This window comes from Rhinolophus hipposideros (assembly GCF_964194185.1).
Source record: "Rhinolophus hipposideros genome assembly, chromosome: 9".
NCBI lineage: Eukaryota > Metazoa > Chordata > Mammalia > Chiroptera > Rhinolophidae > Rhinolophus > Rhinolophus hipposideros.
The window spans coordinates 23,359,794-23,383,198 of NC_138055.1; the positions used below are offsets into that span (position 1 = coordinate 23,359,794).

At 44.5% G+C, this 23,405-nt stretch overlaps 1 protein-coding gene across 1 annotated transcript in view; it reads right to left on the reverse strand.

The window, feature by feature from the left end:
* Positions 1-23,405, reverse strand: part of VWF (von Willebrand factor) — a 138,954-nt gene that overhangs the window by 24,592 nt on the left and 90,957 nt on the right. Inside the window, 13 exon segments of the mRNA XM_081059627.1 lie at positions 911-1,015; positions 2,407-2,481; positions 2,902-3,004; positions 8,328-8,527; positions 10,277-10,618; positions 10,814-11,006; positions 12,189-12,409; positions 17,566-17,743; positions 18,064-18,107; positions 19,005-19,169; positions 21,553-21,696; positions 22,001-22,141; positions 22,236-22,352. Of these exon segments, the coding sequence (XP_080915753.1) occupies positions 911-1,015; positions 2,407-2,481; positions 2,902-3,004; positions 8,328-8,527; positions 10,277-10,618; positions 10,814-11,006; positions 12,189-12,409; positions 17,566-17,743; positions 18,064-18,107; positions 19,005-19,169; positions 21,553-21,696; positions 22,001-22,141; positions 22,236-22,352 (2,028 nt within the window).

Genomic DNA, 23,405 nt, shown 5'->3' on the forward strand with positions numbered 1-23,405 from the left:
TAATGAAGAAGTAAAGGCTGCTCAGTCCCCATTTTATCACCTTCCCATGCATATGTGCAAGGCGCATGGCCCTTCAGCTATTGATGCTCAGAGACAGCAGATGTAGAATCTCTAAGACACACATACTTGGCACACCAGCAGCTGGTAAGCACTTCTATATGTTGGTAACTTATGTGACCCTATCCCCACCTCAGTATCTAGAACAATACCCTTCAATTTTATGTCCACCAACAAGTTTGAAGCAATCAGTCAAATCCACAATCTCATTTTATAAATGCCAAACCCCACCCTGCGTCCTTTGCCTATTCACAACCTCCTTCAAATACTCAGTATTCTCCTCCGACCCTCGAGGTCTTACATGTAGGAACTCAAGTGAGATTCTAAATCAACAGGACAAGAATTCCACTTGCCTTAAAACGGGTATTCTCAGTAGGTAACACAGAATTCAGTTTCTTGACATGTCTTACTTTAGTCCAACCCTACGTTTAAATTATATGCGTAGTATTTAGCAATTAAATATATAAACATACAGAAGGGGGGGAACCTATAAATTTGTTTGGCAATAAGATCCAATGATGAGGACAAACCAAGGGAACATTCCCTCCCCCTCAATGTTGTGTGGGAGGATGGGAGCACATAAAGATTATATCTGGAGCGTTCTTCATCTCAGACCCAACCACCTCGTAATTTAGCCCAAGAGGGAAGCGCCTGTAGCTATGCCCACAACTGGTGCACCTTCAACAGCATGCAGCCGGGGGGTTTCTTAGAGGATATAATCAAGGTATGACCTTAACTGCTCTGCTCCAGACATACCCCAACCCCAGACTCAGCTAACCAGAATACAGGACGCCTTCCCGGGCCAAGAAAGAGTGGCTGCACCACCCCCGCCCCTCATCCACAGAGGCTTTACCACAGGTGAAGTTGGGTCTGCACTCGCCGGGATTGGTCAGGGTCAGCTGCAGGCCGCTTTCGCAGCGAGGCACCGGGGGCACGTCACAGCTCACCAGGTCACACACTGAGGGCCAGGAAAGTGAGACGTCCACTCAGAGTTCAGCAAAGTTACTTTTGAATTACCTGTGAGTGGCACCCTACATTCTCCTAGGCATGCAGATGTCTACTGTTTTAGGTAGATGGTAATGATGCGATAGAAGTAAGGAGACAAATAGAGGTAGAGGGGACAGGTAGGTAGATGATAGATAGATAGGTAGGTAGATAGATAGATGATAGATAGATAGATAGATAGATAGATAGACAGACAGACAGACAGACAGACAGACAGATAGATAGATAGATAGATGACAGATAGGTAGATAGATGATAGATAGATGATAGGTAAATAAGAATGGATGGGTAGATAGATGATAGAGAGATGATAGATAGGTAATAGATGGATCCAGGTCATATGATAAGCTCATATTGATTACTCTTATCATCTGCTAGGACAGATCCCAGCCAAGTCACCTGAACCCTCTAGACCTCAGTTTCATCTTCTGCAAGGTGGGAACTCTACCTGATAGAATCAGTCTAAGGATGTCATGAAATAATGAAGGCAACATCCCTGGCACAACGTAGAAGCTTAATAATGTCTATAAAATGAGAGGCTTGAACTGAAGGATCCCTCCAAGTGTCTCTACTAACATTCTCAGGCCTATTTTACACAAGCTGTTCTCAAATCAGATCTTCGTCCCCACAGAACTTCTCTTTATCCCTGATCAATTTCATCAGCGTACATAAATTTCTTAGATTATTTCATTTTTTTATAGATCCTTAGACTATCGCTTGATCTATTTGCTCTCCCTCAAAGGTCTGCATCACTGCAAATTTTACAAGCATGGTTTATGTCTTCAGCCACACAATTAATAAACACATTGGACAGGATGGGGACAAGGCATCCATCTGAGGGTTCCTGTCATGGTAAGCATAATTCCATCAGCTCTGGATTCATTTCATTATTCCATTATTCAGCCCATTACTCACTACGCAGTTTGCAAGCCTATGATGAGACCCTTTGACAAATAACTTGCTGAAATCAAGGTGCCCTGTGAGTGGCCTTCTCTATATCTAAATAGTATCCTCAGAAAGGAAAAGGAAAAGGAAAAGGGGTTACTTTGGCATAACTTTCTCTTCAGTAAACCTCTGTGCACCTCCACCCCCCTCCCCGCCAGTGACTACCCCATTCCTTTTTAAGGATTTCAAACCTGACAGTTAATGATTCACTGCAGCATTTCTTCTAGGAAGCAATCCTATTTTCCAGAGGTTGCTCTTTCCATTTTTCGAAAAACCCAGTCAGCCCTTACCCACTTCCTCTCACACAGCTGCACCTGAGACCACATACCCCTTGCAGCACCCATCACATCGTTCACCTGGGGCTGGGCCCTGGAGAAATGCCCAGGGTGGGACACATACCACACTCGTACTCGGGGCAGCACTGGTCTGCATTCTGGCGGAGACGGGCCACTTCACACAGGCCACATTTGGGAGCTGGAGGAGAAAGATGCCACAGAAGTGAGAGAAATAAGGAACGGTACCACCTGGAGCAGGATTTAAAATGATGCAGACGCTCATCCACTGAAACCAGCACAGGCCCTGTGTGGGAGGCCATGAGGCATGGGGCCATGGGACCGCTGACGAGTGAGTCTCCTCCGTGTGTCCTGTGAGCCCTGGAATGTGCCCTCCAGGAATTCTAAGTCTGAGGGCCACGCAGGACAGGAAGACAGGATTAGCCTATGAGAGCAGCTACTCCAGGAGCAGCACAGCGACCCCAGCCCACAAAGAGAGAGAAGGGTGGGCTGGCCCAGGAAACCCAGGCGAGGCCAAGGAAATCCACCTTCGGATCCGGAAGCTACAGGGCCTCAAGGGAGCCCTTCTTATTGCAGGAGCCCCAGGGGAGAAGGGGCTCACCTCTGGCCGTGGGGCAGGGATGTGACGTGCAGTTGACCTTCCGCCCCGTGAGGCACGTGCAGATCTGGCAGGGCTGGTGGTCCGGGACCCAGGTTTCTAAGAACTGAGGGAAAAGGAGGTTCAGATGGGCAGTCCAGGACACTGGGGCACAAAGCCCTAAAATACACAGAAGTCAGTTCCCCCACTTCTGGCTGGACCTTCCCTGAGCCCCATCTCTGTCAGGGCCGCACAGGTGAATAGACCCAAGTTGAAAGGCAGTGTCAGGTTCTGAGAAAGAAAGTGCTGGAGGAGGATCAGAGGCACCAGGAAAAAAAGCCCGTCCTGCTTTGTAAGCTCAGGGGAATGACAAACTACAGATTTTAGAAAACATGGGAGCTTTCATTACAGCCTTCACGGATGGCGCTAAACCAACCAAAGCAAGAAAATGAGAATTCCTGTATCACACCATTAACCATTTCCCAAACCAAAGGAGAAGTTGGGATGTAGCTTGGGAACAGATTCCATTTATTTCTGGAATCAACTTAAGACAATGGGCAGGAAAAGTTGAGGGGATGACAGCCAAACTCAGAGAATCGTCACTTTGTGAGCCCTGGAAGTGATTTCAGAAACCGGAGTACAATGTTTCAGATAGGGGCTCACCCAGGTGGTAAAACTACTTTCTCAGAGGTGCACGCAGCCCTGCCGCATAAGGGCTTTGAAGTCAGGGAGACCTGAACTCCAGTGTGGGCGTCACTCCTCCGGGCCTGTTTCTTCACCTGTGAAGTGAGGGCACTCAAGCCGGCCTCCCGGGGCTGTTGTGAGGAGTGGGAGACCATGACTAGCACACGTGGAGACTGCAGAGTCTCCCTCTAGACCCAGCCAAGCTGAATTTCAAGTTAAAATTAAACGCAAGTTAAACTGCCCCTGAATAAAACATTCTTATTCAGTAGCTCAAAGGCCTCTACAAAGTTCCCAGGTCAAGAAAGTCTCACTTACTCCACCTGCTTCCATGGTCAGCAATCAGCCCTCTGAGAAAGAAGATCAGAGATCTCTGAGTAAAGCACCCTGCCCCCACGCTGCCCCTCCTCCTGAAGGGCTAAACCCTCTGACCCTCCCCTGACACCTCCCACTCACTCAGTAAATAACAGCCAACATGTGAAGAGCATCCGCTGTGTGCTGCTGTTTTAAGGGCTTTATATAAATTAGTCAGTTAATGCTCACTGCAACCCCCTGGCTACGACAGTTTTATTAGTATCCCTCCTTATCCCATGAGAAAACGGAAGCACTTGCTTAGGGTTCCACCGTCACTGCGGCAAAGCTAGGTTTCAAACCCCAAACCCATCCTTTTAACACTGTATTTAGCTGCCTCCCAGTAACAACTAGCATTCAATATGTTCAAGATATTTTTCTAAGGACTTGACATTTATTCACTTTATATTTCTTAAATAACCCCATCAGGTAAGTCCTCTTATTATCTACCTGTACAAGTGATGATATTGAGGCACAGAGAAGGAACGTGTCCACGTGGTACATCCAGGATTTGAACCTGGCAGTCTGGCCCCAGATACCATGTGCTCTCTGGGCTAACCTGCCTCATGTCGTTAGTCACAGTGGGTCACACTGCTGGGGCTGTGGGAGTGACAGGCACTGAATACACACTGTCACAGCCCTTGAATGGCTGACAGTCAAGTTGAGGAAATAAGATTCCGTGACAAGTTGAATGAAATAAATAAATTGTGATACATTCACACCATGGAATACTACTCAGCCATAAAAACAAACCATCAAAACATACAACACACATGGATGAATGGATCTCAGAAGCGTTATGCTGAATGAAAGAAGCCAGGCCATCGCTTCTCGGCCTTTTGGCTAAGATCAAGTGTAGAAGCCAGGCCAAAAAGGTGTGTATACTACATGATTCTATTTATATAAAATTCCATAAAATGTACACGAATCTATAATGACAGAAAGCAGACCAGTGGTTGCCTGGGGATGGGATATGGGGACGGGGATTGGGGGGAGATTAAAAAGTGATATAGGGAAATTTTTGAGGGTGATGGGAATATTCATTGTCCTCATAGCGATGGTGGTTTTACAGGAGTATGCATATGTCAAAACTCATCAAACTGTGCACGTTAAATAGGTGCTGCTTATTATATGTACACTATACCTCCACAAAACTGTTTTTTAAAATGAAAAAATAAAAGGCCCACAGGAGGACGAAGAAAGTTCGCTAGGGCCGGGGTGCTGAGAGAGCCCTCCTGAAGGTGCACCCGTGAAGGGTGGGAAGGGCCTGGGCTCATGGGACAGGAGAAGGAATTCCAGGTGGTGAACAGAGGAAGGAGTGTCCCTGTGGGCCAGGGGACAATGAATGGTAGAGGCCTTCCCTGTCTTCTTGGGAGGTTGTGCTTAACTTGGGAGGTGGGGTGCAGCCCTGAGCTTTGTAAGCAGGACCCTGCCTCCGAGAGAAGAGTGTTAAATAAGGACCCACAGGGAGAAGGCAGCAAGATGGAGAAGGGAGGGATCAGGAACAGGAAACCAAAAAAGAGGCTGAAGGCGCTGTTATTCCAGGTTTCTCCAAGGGGCTGGGAAGACCCAGGGAGGGGCCCAGGGTACTGGCCTCAGAGGAGGTAGGATCAGGGAGACTGGCAGGGTTGGGGAAACGTCTCACATTTCCTCAGGCCTCTGCCCTGCCTCTTTCCTGCTCTTTTACACTGATGGTGACGCCAAGAAAATGGCAAATTTGGGGGAGGAGGGCGGGGGGGGGGGTGTATATTTAGACTTTTAAAAGGCAAAAGTGATGCCCAAAACATATAAAAACTATGACTCTCTCTTTTCTCATCTGAAAGGAGAGGGTCATAGTTTTCATAATGTTTTGGGCTTTTTATTTCTCTTTTTAAAGAGACTTTTAAAAGAGTGTCTTTTTTGTGGACATTCAGAAATCTAAATTAAAGAATAAATACAACTTCCCAATTATCCTGAGTGGGTAACACCACAATAGATGACAAAAGTAAGTGCTAAACCTTCTCCTCCAGGGATTTTCATTTTCCCAGGAAGCTTTAGTGAGGCCCACGCTAGGCAGGGGACAGAAGCGAAGACCCCTGAAAAAGCCGTTTGTAGCTAAGGCTAAGCTTCTGAAAGCACCAGTGCCCTGCTCTACAGAAGCCTAACAGGCCGGGTTATGCAGCAAGTAGGCCAGCAGATGGCGCCCCTGCATCAGCACAGGCTAATTCCAGGCCGCCCACCAGGTAGCAGGGCCAGGGCGTGACTATTCCTCAGACAGGAGAACAGGTTTAAGAGCTGGCTCGTTTTAAAGATTAAATCAAGATGACAAAAGAGCTGCCTACAGAGAATGTGGTAGTCTTCAAAGCCCAAAGTCGGAGAAGGGACACATGCAAGGCATCGTGCACCACAGCTGAGGATTTGAGGGAAGATGAAAATGAAACATATAAGCACTGAGCCAGTTCCAGAGTATCAGAGACCAGAGAAGGAAGGGAGGCTCCAGGCACTAGGCTTCTGGGTGAGGAAGACAGCTCTTGCTGAGCTGAGCAGTGCTTGCCCGGCACAGCACCCCTCTACTCGCCAACACTGAGAGATGGACAGCCAGTACACAGCTCTGGAACCCTTCTGAGCCGGCTACAAAGGCTCACATCATTAGAGTGCACTTAGTAAAATAAACAAGAGCTATGGAAACTGGTAAATATTTTGCCCTTCCAAAGTTACCACAAGAGATTTATACCCTGCTTTATTTCCCTGAAGAAAAGCTTTTTAGGCTTTATTTTTCAGTTTAAAAAAAATCATTTAATGGAAATATTCTTTATATTAGATTTTTATTCTTACTCTGGCTTGAAAACAAAATCTGCAGTTGCAGGTGGCTGGAATGAGATATTTGTTTTCATCCATCTAAAATAACTAAAACTGGCTGTGTTTCTTCCATGGTTTTTGATTAAGTAATTTTATGTGACTTGATATTAAAATATATTTATTTATAAGATTGTTTTTATGTCAAAAATATAGCACTATTTGGAAGCATTTTTATATGACTCAGATGCATATTCCAATGTGTTGAACTGAAGAATGAGGGAAAAGTGAAAGGGGAAATAGACTCAGACAGACAGGAGGAATGAAGGAAAGATGGATAGAGACACTAAGATAAAATTCACAAGTTTCCTGCTTTCGACACCCTGCAGACAGCTGACACTCATGGAGCCAAAAACACTTTGCAAACTTGAGCTGACTTCTCATCACAGAATTCCAAGGAAGAGGGTAGAGGCCATGTCTGCCTCCCTCTGAGAGTATCTTACCACTACCGGCAAACTGAAACTGCCACTGGGTGCTAGCACCACCTATAAATGGTACACATGACTGGAGTGCAGCGGGAGTCCAGGAGCTGTGCAAATCAGGGAGAAGAATGGAGGGTTTTGACAACTCATTTGGGTAACATTGTGGTGCAGGCAGTTGCTTCATATGACTGCCATCTTAGAACAAAATGGGAGAGGCTCCTTTCAAAATGTGCTCAAAAATAACTCCTACAGGTATAAAAGAATTGATGACTTCCAAGCAAATCAGCCCAAAAAAGACCTAGCAAAAGTGCAATTTCATATAACAGAAAGAGCAAGCTCTGTGCAGTCAGACATAGCTTCCCATTCTGAGTCCAGCTCCCAACTCCATCACTTACAAACTGTCCATGAGCAAGGTCCTAAGCTCTCTAAGCCTTAGTTTTCTCATAGAGGTTTTGTGATTATTTATGAGATGATGTAAGATATCCAGTGTGTTCTGTGGAATCCTAGCCCAAGGGCATGCTGGGTGAGCACATGCACACATGCATACACACATACTCGCTCATCCATCACAGGTACAAGTTCCACCATCAAATAAGAAGCAAAAACCCTCTTAAATATTGGTAACACACATTAGTACGACAAAACCTCTAAAGAGTACTGCAATAAAGAAACGTGATTAACTAGTGTTCTTTAAACACTCTTGACCACAGGTAACTTAATACCCTGTAAACACAGCTCTGAAAAAAGTTGAGATAATGAAATATAATGCTTAGTACAATGCAAAGTACATAATATATGTGTATCTTAATAGTGATAGACATCACCTTTTGAAATATTATTTTCCCATCCCCTCCTGGGTGCCTAGGGTATTCTACTTACGTGAATATAATGATAAAAGTAGTAGTGGTAGTAATGTATTGTGAACAAAGTGTTATTAACAGTTTGGTATTTGATCACATAGCAATACATGACATACTCAGGATTTGAACAAAGATCTGACTCCAAAGCCACCATGTCATACTGCTTCCCTATCCTTTAATGACCCTCGTATGAGTTGACCCCTGCTGCCAAAGTCAAAGGGGCTAATCACTGGTGAACACTTCATCCTTCTGACCCCAGAGAGAAGCAGCCTCATGGGAGGTAAGAGGCCTGGACTCCTACCTGGTGCCGGACTCCATCCTCACCAACACACTGGGTACAGGCCTCTGCAGGGACACAGCTACCTTCCAGCATGACTTGGTGTGGGGGGCAGAAGCAGCCTTCTGAGGGATGGTCTCCACAGGAGCTCGAGTTGCCCTCACAGTGCCGGGGGCAGTCATGTTCACAGTGGTTGTACACCAGGGATGGCGGGCACGACATAGCTGCAGATGGAGAAGGTGGTCACTCTAGATGGTTCATACCAACCGGAGGGAAACAGAAGCACAGCTAATTCAAGGTGGCTAATAATCTGACAAATTTGCTAGGGTAGAGATGGCTAGTTTCCACCAACTGTCATTCTCCCCATCTTCCAAAGAAACAGACCTTTAAGCTGGGCATATGATGACCCAGAATAAAAACTACATTTCCCAGTCCCCTTACAACTAAATGTAGTCATGTGACAAAGTTCTGACCAATGAACTGCAAGAGGAAGTGTAGAATCCTATAACAGCCTCCAGGAATCTTTTTAAAAAGACAACTATGTATGCCTTTGTTCCTTTTCCATCTTTCCCCCACATTGCTTCTTGGAAGCTGGATATGACAACTAGAGCTCTATCTTAAACCATGAGGAAAAATACACCCAAGTGAGGCCAGATCGAAAAGCTAGAATCCAGTTTAAGGCCCAAAAACAGCTAAAACCACTTCCTTCTGATAGGCTGTGTGACAGAATTTTATTTCTCTGTTATTTGCAACCAAATCTAATCCTAACTGATGATATAAACCTGTGTGTCCTTAGGAAGTTTCGTGGTTCTTTCTTTTGAATACATATACATCTAATACTTAAAAAGTCCTCTTAAAATGAAATAAGGAATCCACAGCTATGAAGAGTTGCCTTGGGAGAGAAGCTACAAGGTGGTTCACTTCTCCCACTCTGGCCCTGCTCAACCACTTCCTCATGTTCTGATGGTACCAAAACAGGTGGCAGAGAAGGTCTCTAAGGATTTAGAGCACCAAGGGTTTTCCTATATATTCATGACAAATAGACAGGAGATAGACAAAGAAATTCATAAGCAGAGAAGGTGCTCTCAGTAACTCTGAAACTAAAATTTGCCCCTTGATCTGTAGGCAGATTGAAAGGAAGCAGTATGGTCTACATACACTCAGAAAACCAGAGCTCAAAAGAAACTAGGGGTTGTCTAGTTCAACTATCTCATTCTAAGATGCAGAAACTGAGATCCAGAAAGACTAAGAGAATAGGCCATCACCAGCTGAGCTGGGAATAGGATGCCCAAGTTCTCGAGGCCCAGGTTAGAGCTACTGAGAGCTCTAAGATAACAAACTCTGAGACTTCAAGATGCTTGTCCATATTGATTTCCCCCAAAGAAAAGGTAAGGGATTAGAGCCGATAATTGAGAATGTTGAAGTTCAGCATTTTTAACACTCCGGCACCCTTTGAAGGCAGGAGGCATATGTGATTCATTTTGCTAGACTCTACATGTCAAAAGGTAAACAAATGCCAAGTGAAGATACCTACACTAGCAATCCTGTGGTATTTGAAATTAAGAAGCTTCTTGGTATTCAAATGACAAAATTCCACTCACAGTTCAAAATCCTGCTTAAGCATGACCTACCCTGGAAGGCTTTGCTAAAGCTTGGTAGAATTTCAAATTCAATGTGACTGGGTATTCTGTACTTTGCTGATACCCGTATATATCTAATACATTAAAATCATATTTTTCTGAATACTAGAAATACTAATAGAAATGATCGTGCTTTCCTTTACGTAGAAATTCTACATTCAAATTGCTTATACATCTACCATCTTATTTGATCCTAACTGGAATCCTAGGTAATAAGAAACGCAAGATTTTGGTCTTTGTTATCCAGATAAAGAATCTGAGTCCCAGAGAAGTTGAGCAAGCCCAAAATTAGTTGGTATTCACAATTTTTAGGGGTACTTAATGGACACTCACCACAGAAATCATCTGTCCTCCAGTCAACACAGATCCCATTGGTCCGACAGAGGTGGGCATAAGAGGCAATCACTTCACACACTTGCTCCTGGTGGCAACTGTCCTGCTGGCAGATGGCATGAAATGTGGCTGGAGAAAGAACCTTGTGGCACTCAGCAAACAGTGCTGAGAGGAGGACCTGGCAGTGGGAGCTGCTGGAGACAGGACACTGTTCCTCAGTAATGGTCTGGCATGTCTTCCCCGGCTGGTGCACAGTCCATTCTTGGATGAGCGTTTTCCAGTCTGTGGTGACCGTGCCATCCCTCAGCATGAAGTCATTGGCTCCATTCTCATCACAGATCCCTGGGGAAACCAGGAAAGCTAGGTTACTAGCTGCAAGTGCCAACACGTTGATGCCAGAAACCTGGTCATTCTCCATCTCCACCAGCATCTGAATCTTGCTACAAGACCCACAAACATAAGTATCCAAGAATCATGAGAGCAGAGCAATGAAGCTTTATGAATATAAAAGGGGGAGAATCGAGAAGATGTTCTTACCACAGAGACCATACATCTTTGAAGCAAAGATCTTGGGGCTAAGCTGCAGCTGGAACTCATTGATTTGTGGAGTGAATGTGAAGATGTGGCCAAGATGATTGAATCTGATCTCATACATTATGGCACCGTAGATGTTGACTTCCATGTCCCCACCCATGTAAGGGACAGAGACCAGTCTCCCATTCACCCCCACCTGCCCAAAGAATAAAATGACTCATCAGTCATCACAGCAATAAGCAATCCTAGAATTTCATTCTTAGCTCCTTCCTGGAGTTACTGACAGTCCCCAACATACAGCACGCTCAACTCCAGTGTTACCCACAAACCCTTATATTTGTCAGCAGCTCTTCTAAGGTAAAGGAGCTTTGCAGAGCTTGGCAGGAGAACACACTGTAATATTGTACAGAGAGTCATGCACCTGGAACTTGAAAGACTAGGGGTTAAAATGCAGTTTAAACCTCGAGTCTGTGCACTCCACAGAGGAGGATGACTCTTTCAGGATAGGCTAGGGAAGCTGCCATTTTGCCAGCTCATCAGATCAGTGTCTCTAGAAACATCTAACAGGACATTTCTAAGTCTTTTACTTTCTTTCTTTCTTTTTTTTTTCTTTCTTTTTTTTTTTTTTTGGTCAATACAAGCTCTTTGGAGGCCCCACCACACATCATATCAAACATATTAAGATGTACTCACATCTCACAATAAATATAATTTTTTGCTGCAAAAGTTTCAGAAGGCTTTTTCTCCTTTTAATTTTAAAAGTTTTGGCTCTGAGTTACTTAATATATAACTAGCTATGGTTTTCAGCAATTACTGTGCATATTCAAGAATTCTTGCAAAACGAGATCTAATCTATAAGCTGTTTTCACATAATGAAATATTTATGATTTCTAAACAAACAAGTAAAGGAGTTGGCATAATATAGCCTTTTGTAAACATTTAATCAAACATTTATTTAAATCAGTTTTGCAGTTTTCTTTTCGAATTTTGGAGCCAAACATCATGTTTAGGCCCTAAATAGTATTTCCAAAGGCCCTAATTCAGGCACAAAATATTTTCCTTTGGAAAACTCACAGGCTCCAGGCACAGGACTCATAAAGCCTGCTGGGTAAACAGTACTGGTGTCAATCCCAATTTTCTACCAGTGCCAGAAACTGGCACTAAATTCACAATTTAATGCTACCTAAGATTGGTCCCAAATCTGGGCCCAGAACAACATGAAATCACACGAAAACAAGGGAGATGGCAATAAGGCCCTTCTAAGACAGCTGAGTCCCTAACAGAAGCACCAGCTAAAACCAACTGCCACCAAGTCCACGTGGCTTCCCCAAGTTTCTGCTGCTGCCTTGCCAGCGGACCCACAGAAAGCAGCTCTCACCTCCATGTCACTGTGGAGCTCAACGGAAAGGCTGTTATGCTTCACCTCGATGGACTTCATGCAGGCCTGCCTCGTCCCAGGGCTGCAGGCACCATTATGGAGAATCACCTCCAGGTCCTGCTCCTTGTTTTGAAATAGAACATATGAACAGCTGCCAGTCAGGTTGAAATTCTGCCCACCGAAGGTCACGATGTGCCTCGTAGAGCTGCCCGTGCACACACCTGGACAGGGGAGAGCAAAGGAGGGATGTGACATGTGCAAACTCCCAGACATGCAAAGCGGCAGTGGTACCAAGTTGCACATAGATAAATGGAATTGAGAGCTGAATAGGCCCTTTGAGGTCCTATAATCTAATTCTTCCTTTCCACAGATTAGGAAACGGAGATTCTGAGAGGTAGAGTGGCTTAGGCAAGAAACACATTAAGTATTTTCCTAGAGAAGACTTTGAAAGAGAAGTATTACATTAAAATGTGGTAAATTATAGAACCACACTTCCAAAAAATTTTAATGTGCAGTGAATGCTCTATTCTACAGGGATGCCTTGGCCCAGGAAACAAAGCTAAATTTTAGGTGTGTTATAACTCACTGAAATCATGAGGAGCTAAGCAAACCATGAGCTCACGATCTCATTGTAAAGAAAGTTCACCTCAAGACACATGTGACCTTTCAGCTGCCAAGTGACTAATGGTACAAGTGGCCATGTTGACTTGATTCTTTAGATCACACAAGAGAAATATTTCTGAAGCCAAAACAAATGGTTGGGTCTCAGCACTACCTAACTTGCCACTGATTCATTCGCATAATCAGCAAATTCTCAAGGTTCCTATTAAAACACCATTTGGGAATACTTTTCATTTATATAAGATGATTCATTAAAAATTCCCCCAAGGAAAGCATCACTGCCATACGTGATTCAAAACCTGATTGTGTGGGGCGGCCAGATGGCTCAGTTGGTTAGAGCATGAGCCCTGAACAACAGGGTTGCCGGTACAATTCCCACATGGGCTAGTGAGCTGCGCCTTCCACAATTAGATTGAAGACAACGAGCTGCAGCTGAGCTGCCAGAGGGGCGGCCAGATGGCTCAGTTGGTTAGAACGCGAGCTCTCAACAACAAGGTTGCCAGTTCAATTCCCACATGGGATGGTGGGCTGTGCGCCCCCCGCAACTAAGATAGAAAACGGCGACTGGACTTAGAGCTGAGCTGCGCCCTCCACAACTAGATTGAAGGACAATGACTTGGAGCTGATGGGCCCTGGAGAAACACACTGTTCCCCAATATTCCCCAATTTAAAAAAAAAATTTAGAAAAAGAAAGAGGACGTAAATGAAGCACTCACAGCCAGGCCTGGGCAATCTCCACGGGCGTGAGTGACATGTATATCAAGGCAGCATAGTCACTGACAAATGATGGGTCTGGACGCACCATCTGTCAGAGCTGAGCAGCCGCTCCAAGAGTTCTTCCACTCAAAAATCCCCCACGTCCCTAAGTGGGCAGTCATTTCCAAGTGACTGCACTGAATGCTACTGGCCTATTGCCATCCATACTGCAAGTGATCCCAAATACTCCAGCTATGAATGTTGTCAGATCTTAAGGGGTCCAGACCCAAATGAATGCTGGGAGAACCTAATAAGTCACAAGGCAAAAAAATGGTGTTAGCTCACAAATGGCAAGTTAACGAGAATGGCTCTGCCCATCAAGAGATAAACTATAACCATGCAATGGTTACTTTAGAGCCAGAGAAACTCAGGATTGAATTCTGTTCCACCCTTTGTTTGCATTGTGACCTTGGATAAATTACTTTATTTCTGTGAACATCTCTTATCTCCTCTACTCCTTTTGAACTAATAGGGAGGATTTCCAGGATATATTTTTAATCAAAAAGGCAAAGGTCATTTGTAAAGAAGGATAAACCAGAAATTAATAAAATTGGTTACCTCCAGAAAATAATAGGTTGGAATAAGTACAAAGGATGGGGGAAAGAGAGGAATGACACTTCTGAGTACAGATGTTCCCCGACTTACGATGGGGTTACATCCCAATAAACTTATTGCAAATTGAAAATATCTTAAGTCAAAAACACATTTAATACACCAAACATACCGAACATCATAGCTCAGCTTAGCCTACCTTAAACATGCTCAGAACACTTACATTAGCCTACAGTTGGGCAAAATCATCTATCACAATGAATACACCGTAGAGTATTGATTGCTCCCCCTTGTGATTGCGTGGCTGACTGGGAGCTGCAGCTCACCGCATTGCCATCACAGTAGACTATGTACCTCATGTCACTAGCCCGGAAATCATCAAAGTTCAAAATTCAAAGTACAGTTTCTACTGACTGCTTATTGCTTTTACACCATTATAAAGTCAAAAAATCATTAAGTCAAACCATTGTAAGTCAAGGACTGTCTGTCCACCTTTCTGTAGTATTCTGACATTTAGAACCATGTAAATGCTTCACAAACCAAAAACAAATAAATAAAATCAGCAAGGATGAAAATGAGGGAAATCCAAAATGGAATATAAACAGAAACAAATTAAACTAATGATAATGAATAGCCTAACTACACTGAAAGGAGGGGGACAACCTAAATAACTTTGGAAAAAATTTTACTATATACTCAAAGACTAAATACAGAAAGAATTGTACACAAATATTGTACTCCAGTTAGGAGATCTGTTTTTTATAAAAGTATTGGTTAGTAACTCTGAAACTACTTTTTGTGTATTCTGGGATTAAACCAATATGTAAACATATCGTGGATACTGAGAGCTAGGCTTCTATCTGAGAAAGGAAGGAATGCGGACGTGTCAACAGGATACAAGAGCCCAGTTGAAAGGACTCGCCAAGTCTGGGACCATTTGAGGAAGAAAGTAAATTATGTTAGTAAGTCATTTATCCCATAGAATAAAATAAGAACTCATAAGTCCGTGTTGATACAAATAATTAATTAAATTAATAAATGACAGCGATCCTTCCTTTCACTAGGATTCCAACTAATAAATGTGAAGGGGATGATAGAAATTGAAAATCACTATTTGGTGTCAGTGCATTTTAAATTTAGTGGGAGAAAGTACATTTCCATAGTTGCAAAGCATCTCTGCACATGACAATTATTAACTGCGCAGAGGAAAATAGTAACTTTACAGTGAAGAAAGCTGGTGTACACCATCCTAACCACATGATCCAACTGGTAATGGGACAAAGTGATTATCATGTGCCTCCTCCTGAAACACCAAAGAAGACAACGGTATGTCTTCCAGGGTATTCCTGACAAAATGTGTAACCTGAATTTAACCCAAATTGAGGAACATTCTGCAAAATTACTAGCCAGAATTCTTTAAAACATCAAGGTTATAGAAATCAAAGAAATACTAAGGAATTGTTGCAGATTTAGGGAGACTAGGGAGACATGACAATTAAATGTAATATGTGATTCTGGTTGGATCCTGCACCTGAATAAAAGGACTTTAGTGGGACAACTGGCCAAACCTGAATAAGATAATAGTATTTTATTGATGTTAATTTCCTGATTGATCATTATACTGTGATTACACAAGATGTTACAATCTGGGTGAAGGTATTCAGGAATTCTTTGCACTATTTATACAACTTTTTAATAAGTCTGACATTATTCAAAATAAGAAGTTTAAAAATGTTTTTCAAAAAAATAACCAAAATCTAATTTTAACACTCTTAAAGCCCTTTATTCATTTCAAGGATATAAAGAGTCAGAGGGTTATTGTTGGATTGGATTTAAGAAGAAATTTATTTGAAGAGAGCTGCTACTGTGTTGTGGGTCTCACATCCCCATATGCCCCACCAGGAACAAATGGGACACCCATGCCTAGGGAGCAGGACCTTCAGGAGGCCACTTTCAGACATGGGTTTATGTTCCATGCAGTTATGGGGAACACTGAACCAGTATCCGACACATACCTGAAGAATCTAAAAGAGAGGAACTATTGCCATTGGCCAGAGGTGGCCTTTACTGTTTGGGGAATTAGGTGCACTTCACTCCATTGGTGAGACAAAGGTGCATGAGTCCTGGAGACCAGATCTGAGACTTGCAGAAGAAATGATGGCCTGGAGTTGTTCTAAATGTGATCTAAGAGCACTTCAGCTATGGGACAAGCAGGACCCCAATAGAGAGAGAGTCTATGATGGGTTTAATGTAAATAAATAAATAAATAAATAAATAAATAAATAAATAAATAAATAAATAAATAATAAAATAAAATAAAATACAAGAAAAGTAGCAGAGAGAAGCAACAGCCACCTAAAGGGTATAGACTACTTCTTGCCCCCCAAGATTGATTATCAGAGGAATACAACAAGGAAGCCTCTTAAGAAATCTTCAAGAGAGCTAGCAAGAATCAGCGGCTGCTTTAAACACCCACCGGGCCAGAGCGTGCAGAGCTTCACAGAAGCACCAGTCACAATAGAACCTTCTGAACCTCCTTCCAATTCCCCTCTTTCCATGCTCCAAGCCGGGAGATAAGCTGACCTCACCTCTTTCCCAGATGCAGGCAGCCCAAACTGGAATTAGGGAGGTGTTTTAACTCTAACTCAAGGTCAAGGCTTTGATTATTACACAAGAGTGGGCATCTAACTACCAAACTAAAACTTAGTTTTCTGACTGAAAGTGACCATTGAACTCTTTATGGATAAACAGAAGAGACATGAAGTCTGGTAGTATTTATCCAGTCCAGGAGAAAATTCATCCTGCGAAATAAAGTCTAAAGAGAGAGTGAGATAGAAAACAGAGTTTTTATTGCATCCTACAAGTTGTGTCTGTTCAACATAATAATGATGATGACCTATCCACCGCTGAGTAAAGATTATCATTTCTCCCAACCATGAGACAGAGGGCTAACACCCCCATGGATGAATGCTCTCCACAGGTGTGTAGGAGATGGAGTTGAGTATGTCCTCCTCCTAAACCAGGCCACTGTGATGATAGAGCATTACACCCAACTCCCACACAGCTATAGGTGTGACAGGAGAGTATTCTGGGAGCACCTTTCTCACTGCTATACTTCCATTGTATAGATTCCCAAAGGTTGACTTGCCAACAGCCAAGCTGAGCACTGACCTCAGAAAATCAGTTCTTCCTTCTGGTTATGCATAATCTGGGGAAGTGCCCTCTAAAGACGCAGGAAGAAAACAGGGATCCTAGGGCCTGAATAAAAATATGTCCAGAGTACACGAGTGGGAGGAATCATGGGTAAAGGTAGCACGGGGTAAAGGTATATGGGGTGAGGAGGAAAAGGATGCTCCGGGCTGTCAGGTTCTGGTCTACCTTTCTGCACAGCCAAGCAAAACGCACTGCCCCTTTAACACTGTGCAGGCTGGTGAAGCAAAGGACTCACAGGGGCAGGTCCAGCGGCAGCCACAGGTCTCTTCCACCCTGACAGGGGACTGGCTATTGGGGCATGAAGGCCTTGGCCCCCGATCACAGTTGACCCGATGACTCTTCAGCAAGGTCTGGCCATCTGGCAGGCAAGTCACTGTGTGGCACTGATCAGGTAAGGTCCAGATGTCCCCCGGCTGCAGAAGGGAGAAACAGATCCAGGCAGGACATAGAATGAGGCACTCTAACTCTAAGGCCATCTACCAAGCCACTGACCCCACTCTCAGGACATAGAAACTAGAACTTAGACATATGCCTAAATGGCAAGGAGACGGGATGCAGAACATGAGATTCACACGTGTATCCCTGCCCTCCCTACTTCCAAAAAACAAAAAACCACAGGGTATGACGATAAGAAGAAGACCAAGACCAAAAGCAGAAAAGTTAACCGGGAGGAACAAGGGCCCCAAATATGCATTTTTAATCTTTCTTTCAAAGTCAACAGAAGGGAACTTACCCTCTTCTCATTCCCATCCTCATCCAGGCAAACTCTAACAAACCCTGAAACAGACACGAGTAAGATCTGAGTTCGCACACATCACACAGAAATTCTAAGCCATTCACAATGTCTGCTTGGGTTGCCTGGGCTAGTCCTTGAATTCAACTTAACTCTGAAAAGAATCTGAGAAAGTTTACCAGTAAGGATCCAGACACATCAGCTATAGGTGGTTTTTCAAGCGGGCTTTGTGGTTATTAATAATTATGATGATAGCAACTGTGACAATATGGCAATAACTAAGGTTCACAAAGCTTTTCACAATCAGTATCTCCTTTTCCTTTTTCATACGTAGATCAGTGCCTAGTGGGGGGAGTAGGGAGGAAATGAGGCAAGACCCTGAAAATTTGAAAGAGGTCTTGAAGATTTCCACCAGGAGGGAAGGACAATAACTCTGTAGTTGGTTTTGACTCACCGCTAATTACATGAGGAAAATACATCAAAGTGGGTTAAAAGAAGAAGTTTCTCACCTGAAGGCAACTTCAACTATGGTGCTTTGCTATTAGAGTCTATGTTACTGTATTTCCAAAGCCCTTTACAGTCCTGCTGAGGGTGAGTATAGGGCATGGGGAACAAGACCATGCTCTCTGCAGATGGTGGGGTTCGCTCCTTCATCTTCCACGTCTTTGGCCAAGATCCCTGTGCATAAGGAAGCGTGGGCTTTCTCTGCCAAAGTTTAGATGCACAGTTAGGATGGAAGGAGGGCTATATACAGAGAGCTTTCTGATAGCCCCTTGGAGGTTTTAGTACAAATTTTCCATGAGCAGAGACTTAAAGATCCTGGTCTATATAACAATCTTCATTCTAGGCCAAATCTTGTGCATGGGTGCCCTCAGGTCTCTAGAATGGGTTTTGTTGTTTTTGTTTTTTGAGGAGGGTAGGAAAGATATTACAAGACTCACCAGAGCATAGCTTGTGGAGAAAGGAATTGCCCAGGGTAACGATGGTGGGGAGGTCTTCGATTCGCTGGAGGTGCACCACATTGGAGCTGGCATCTGGGCCTGCTAAGATCCTCAGCTGGGCCACGTCATACCGATCCCCAATTCCAATGGGGAACACTGTCACTCCTAGAGTTAGCAGAGGAACAAGAAAGGGTCGGTGTCAGCCTGCTTTGGGCAGGTGGGCTCAAAATGGACTGGCCTGAAGCTATACCCAGCCTCTGTATAGAGCCTCATGTCTTCCAGATCGGTCACATACATACTCCCTGTGAGGAGGATATTCAGTCAGTCCACAAATGTAAACAAGCTCCTTACTCTGGATCAGGTACTATTCTAGGCAATGGGGATACAGTGAGCAAAGCAGATGATGCCCCTGCCCTCGTGGAGCTTACACTGGGGAGAGACAGACAAAAACACACACAGAAGTAAATATCGAGCATTTCAGACATGGATAGTGCTTAGGAAAACTCACAATGAGATGCAGGGGATGGGCGTGCCCAGGGGTAGGAGTGGGAGTTATCATTTCATCCAGGGTGGTTGGAGAAGTGTTCAGTGAAGAGAAGACATTTGAGCAGAGACTTGAAGGAAGGATGGAATGGGCCAAGAGGATATCCCAAGCAGAGAGAACGGCAAGTTGCAAATGCCCCAGAGCAAAGAAGAATGCATACACCGGGATGGCTGGAGCAGAGCAAACAAGAGAGGGGGTGGGCACAGATCGTGCAAAGCTTCATGGGCCACGGTAAGGATTTAACATATTCTCTGAGTGAAACGGGAAGCCAGCCAAGACTTTGGAGGAATGACATGAGCTGAAGGGTCACTGCAGCTGCTGTGTTGATTATGAACCCCAGGGGCACGGGTGGAAGCTGTGGTTCCAGTTAGAAAGACATTACAGTAGCCCAGGTGAGAGAGGATGGGGCCTTGGATAAGGCAATGTGGTGGAGGTGGTATGGCGTGGTGCGGTTCTCAATATACTTTGAAGATGGAGCTATAGGTTGCCCATGGATTGGATGGGGCTATGAGAGAAAAAGAGTAATCAAGGCTGCTGAGGTTTTGGACCTGAGCAACTGGAAAGATGGAATTGCCATCTTTCTAAGATGGGAAAGACTGCAGTTGGAGGAGATTTGGGCGTGAAAGTCAGGAATTCAATTTATATTGAGTTGCCTATTAGAACATTATGAGTTGACGTGAGACGTCCAAGCTGGAGATAGGAATTTTGAAGTCAGTGGTATATAAATGTACGTAGACCCATGACACTGAATGAGACCACCTAAGGGGTGAGTATAAGAAGAGCAGAGAGCATGTCACAGAGCTGGGTCCAGAGTATGTGTAAGCCCGTTTACAGATGAGAAACTGAGGCTTTGAATGGTTAAATGACTTGCCCTAGGTCACATATGTTTTCTCTAGATCATAATTGCTTCCTTTCCTGGTAAAAGTCTTTCTTTGGGGTCTTAATACTAAAAAAGAAAAGTCTCCATCCTGAAATTCCTCCAATTAGTTCTCCAGAAAGTTCTAGGTATTCGCAATTTGCATAAAGTTAGAGCTGACTTTTCACTAGCAACTTTTCAGCTCTTTAAGCTGGTTGCGTCTTCAAACATCTTTCCCTTTTGGGTCCTTTTCCCTAAAATAATAGATTTCATAAACATGTCACATTCATTCATTCAACAAACATTAAATGGCCACCTATTTTGGGCATCATGCACAGATGATACAAAAAATAAGCAAGATTTTGCCCTTGCCTTCGAAGAACACCCATTTTTCAAGAAACGGATGTGTAACAAATAAATACAATGTGATTTGCACATTTTGAGTAGTTCAGATGTGGGGCAGAAAAAGGAGGAAACACCTCTCAGGAAGGCATCAGAGAAAAGACAATTCCAGAGCAGAGTTCTGAAAGATGGGCAATTCTCCAGGTGGCTATGAGAGGACTTCACGTCATTCCACTCACCCAGCCCTTCCTCAGCACTACCGTACCTGTCCTGGCTCACATGCTGTTGATATTTAAAGCACAAGTTCTTACGGGACACTGAGTGCGTCACATCTGTAACACCCCCTTCCTAAAGTAGCAGGTTTTGCCTCTTATCCACCCCACACCCCCTATGCCCATTAGGCTGGTACTGGAAAAAGGCTCTGAACACATGAAGGTCCCTGATGGTTCTCAGGCCCCATAATGTACCACTTTAGCCTCAGACATGGGGAGAGTGGTGAGAGACCAAGGATACCACTTTAAAAAGGAAACGTGTGAGGTCTGACCCACTCCTGGACACAAAGTGAAAATATGGAACAATTAAAAGTTACAATCTAAAGCCTGCAGACACATGAAGGATGCACACACATTGATCACTGGTTGGTTTCCAAATAATACAGAGATTGGACGATTTCCTACTGTTTGAAACCAGGCCACCTGTGGGTATTAAGCATTTAAAATCAGCCAGGGCATCCAAAAGTCATGCCTGCCCTTTTTCAATCTCCTAGCAGGTTAGCACAGTCTCAGGACTGCACACTGGCTACTCACGGTTGGATCTGGCGGCATCGGCTGCTGTGGACACCGAATCCGTGGAGACGTCCGTGACCAGGACAACCACTGCCTTCAAGGCTGCAGGCCTGGCACCGTGGACTTCCGAAGTGATGTATCGCACAGCAAAGCCCAAAGCTTCCCCTGATCAGGGAGAACAAGCCACACCGAATCAGTCCTGACTACAAGAAATAGGGTTTCTGAAACCAGCGGGGCAGCCTGTCTCCAGGTGGGTCCTTGGGTCACAAAAATGGAATGATTCAGGGACTGAGAGGGTCTCACACACAAGTGAGATCTGGACAAGACCTGGAAGAACATCCAGGCCCTCACATTACAAGAAACAAAGCTACGGCCAAGGAGTAAAGAAGCCGAGGTCACTGAGTCACTTAATTCTTGGTGCCAAGAATTAGGACCAGCCCCTGCATCCCAGCCCGCGGCACCACGTTACCAATTTGGCTGGGGCCTCCCTCCCGCTGCATGAAGTCCACGAGGCTCAGTAAGTGGGCTTTCTCCTGGGCCACGTTCCACGGCACGTCAATGGTGGTGATGCTTCCGTACTGCAGCACTGACACCTGCGTGAGCTGTGGCCCTGACAGGAAGGAAAACACAGAATCACCCTTTGGAGCGGGACGCGTCCCAGAAACAGCCCCTTCCTAACCTGCTCCTGCAGGCGCACCACTCACCTAGGTTGGCTTTTGAAATGAAAGCCTTGGCGAAACTCTTCATTTCGTCAAAGTAAGAAGCTGGGTAGCCAGAGGAGCCATCCAGGAGGAGGACCACATCCAGCGGCTGGCTGCAGTCTGCAAAGAGACCAGGAAGGTGAGCGTACACGTGCCAGCTGGCAGCAGACACACGAGTTCAGTGGGCCGGCGTGCAGGGCAGCACCCATCACATGGCACCACCAGGGGGCGGTAGCTCCATGATCCTGCACGAGGGCAACAGGAGCCCAGGAGAAGGGAAGGGGCCTAGGAGGGCCCCAGGTTTGGAGGTATCGGGAGGACTCTAGCGCCACCCAAAGGCAGTTTAAATGCCTCCAGGGAAAACAAGAGGCATCTACTCCCTCATCAACAGGAGACTTCAGCTCTTCTAGAATTGACTGAAATACCAGAGCGGCAAAACAGGGAGAAGGCAAGCGGAAATAGGGTAGCAGCAAATCCCTGGGATATTAGCTTGTGTGTTCTTGGGGCTTATGGGCAAGTAAGGCTTATAAGTTAATTAATGCCTAGTGCTTGTAAGTCAGGCACAGAGTCATGATCATAGTGGGGAAACAAACTCTGGCCTAAACACCATTCTGAGATCAGATAAGATGATGCTATTACTGTTTTCCTCTGCAGAAATATCATAAGAATTTAAATAAATCTGTGGCTTTGATTAAAATAAGAACAAAGAAACAAAGGCACTGATAACAAGTGTGAGGATCAAGAGAGATTAAAAGAAGGCTACTTATTCTGGGATGGTCCCAAACACACCAAATAAAGATGTCTGTGAACTAGGAATTGTTCAGACATTTGTGTCAGGTAAGAAGACAATAATCCCAGCAGTGTTGGCAAGTGTTTTTCGAGCAGTTGCTATGCCCTAGGAACTGTTCTGAACATTTTATAAGTACTATTATCCCCATTTTAGATGAGGAGACTGATTGATACAGAGGTACTTGCCCAAAATTACCCAAAAATTGTTACGCCAAAAATTGTCCAAAATTACCCAGTTAGTAAGTGGCAGAGGTGAGATTCAAACTAAGGCAGTCTGGCTCCAGAATCTGAGGACTTAACCTGCTACCTGTCACCTAACTTCCTGTACTTGCCCCAAAGAATGTCAGCTACTTAGAATAATTGTATCCACCCAGTGTGGTCAAA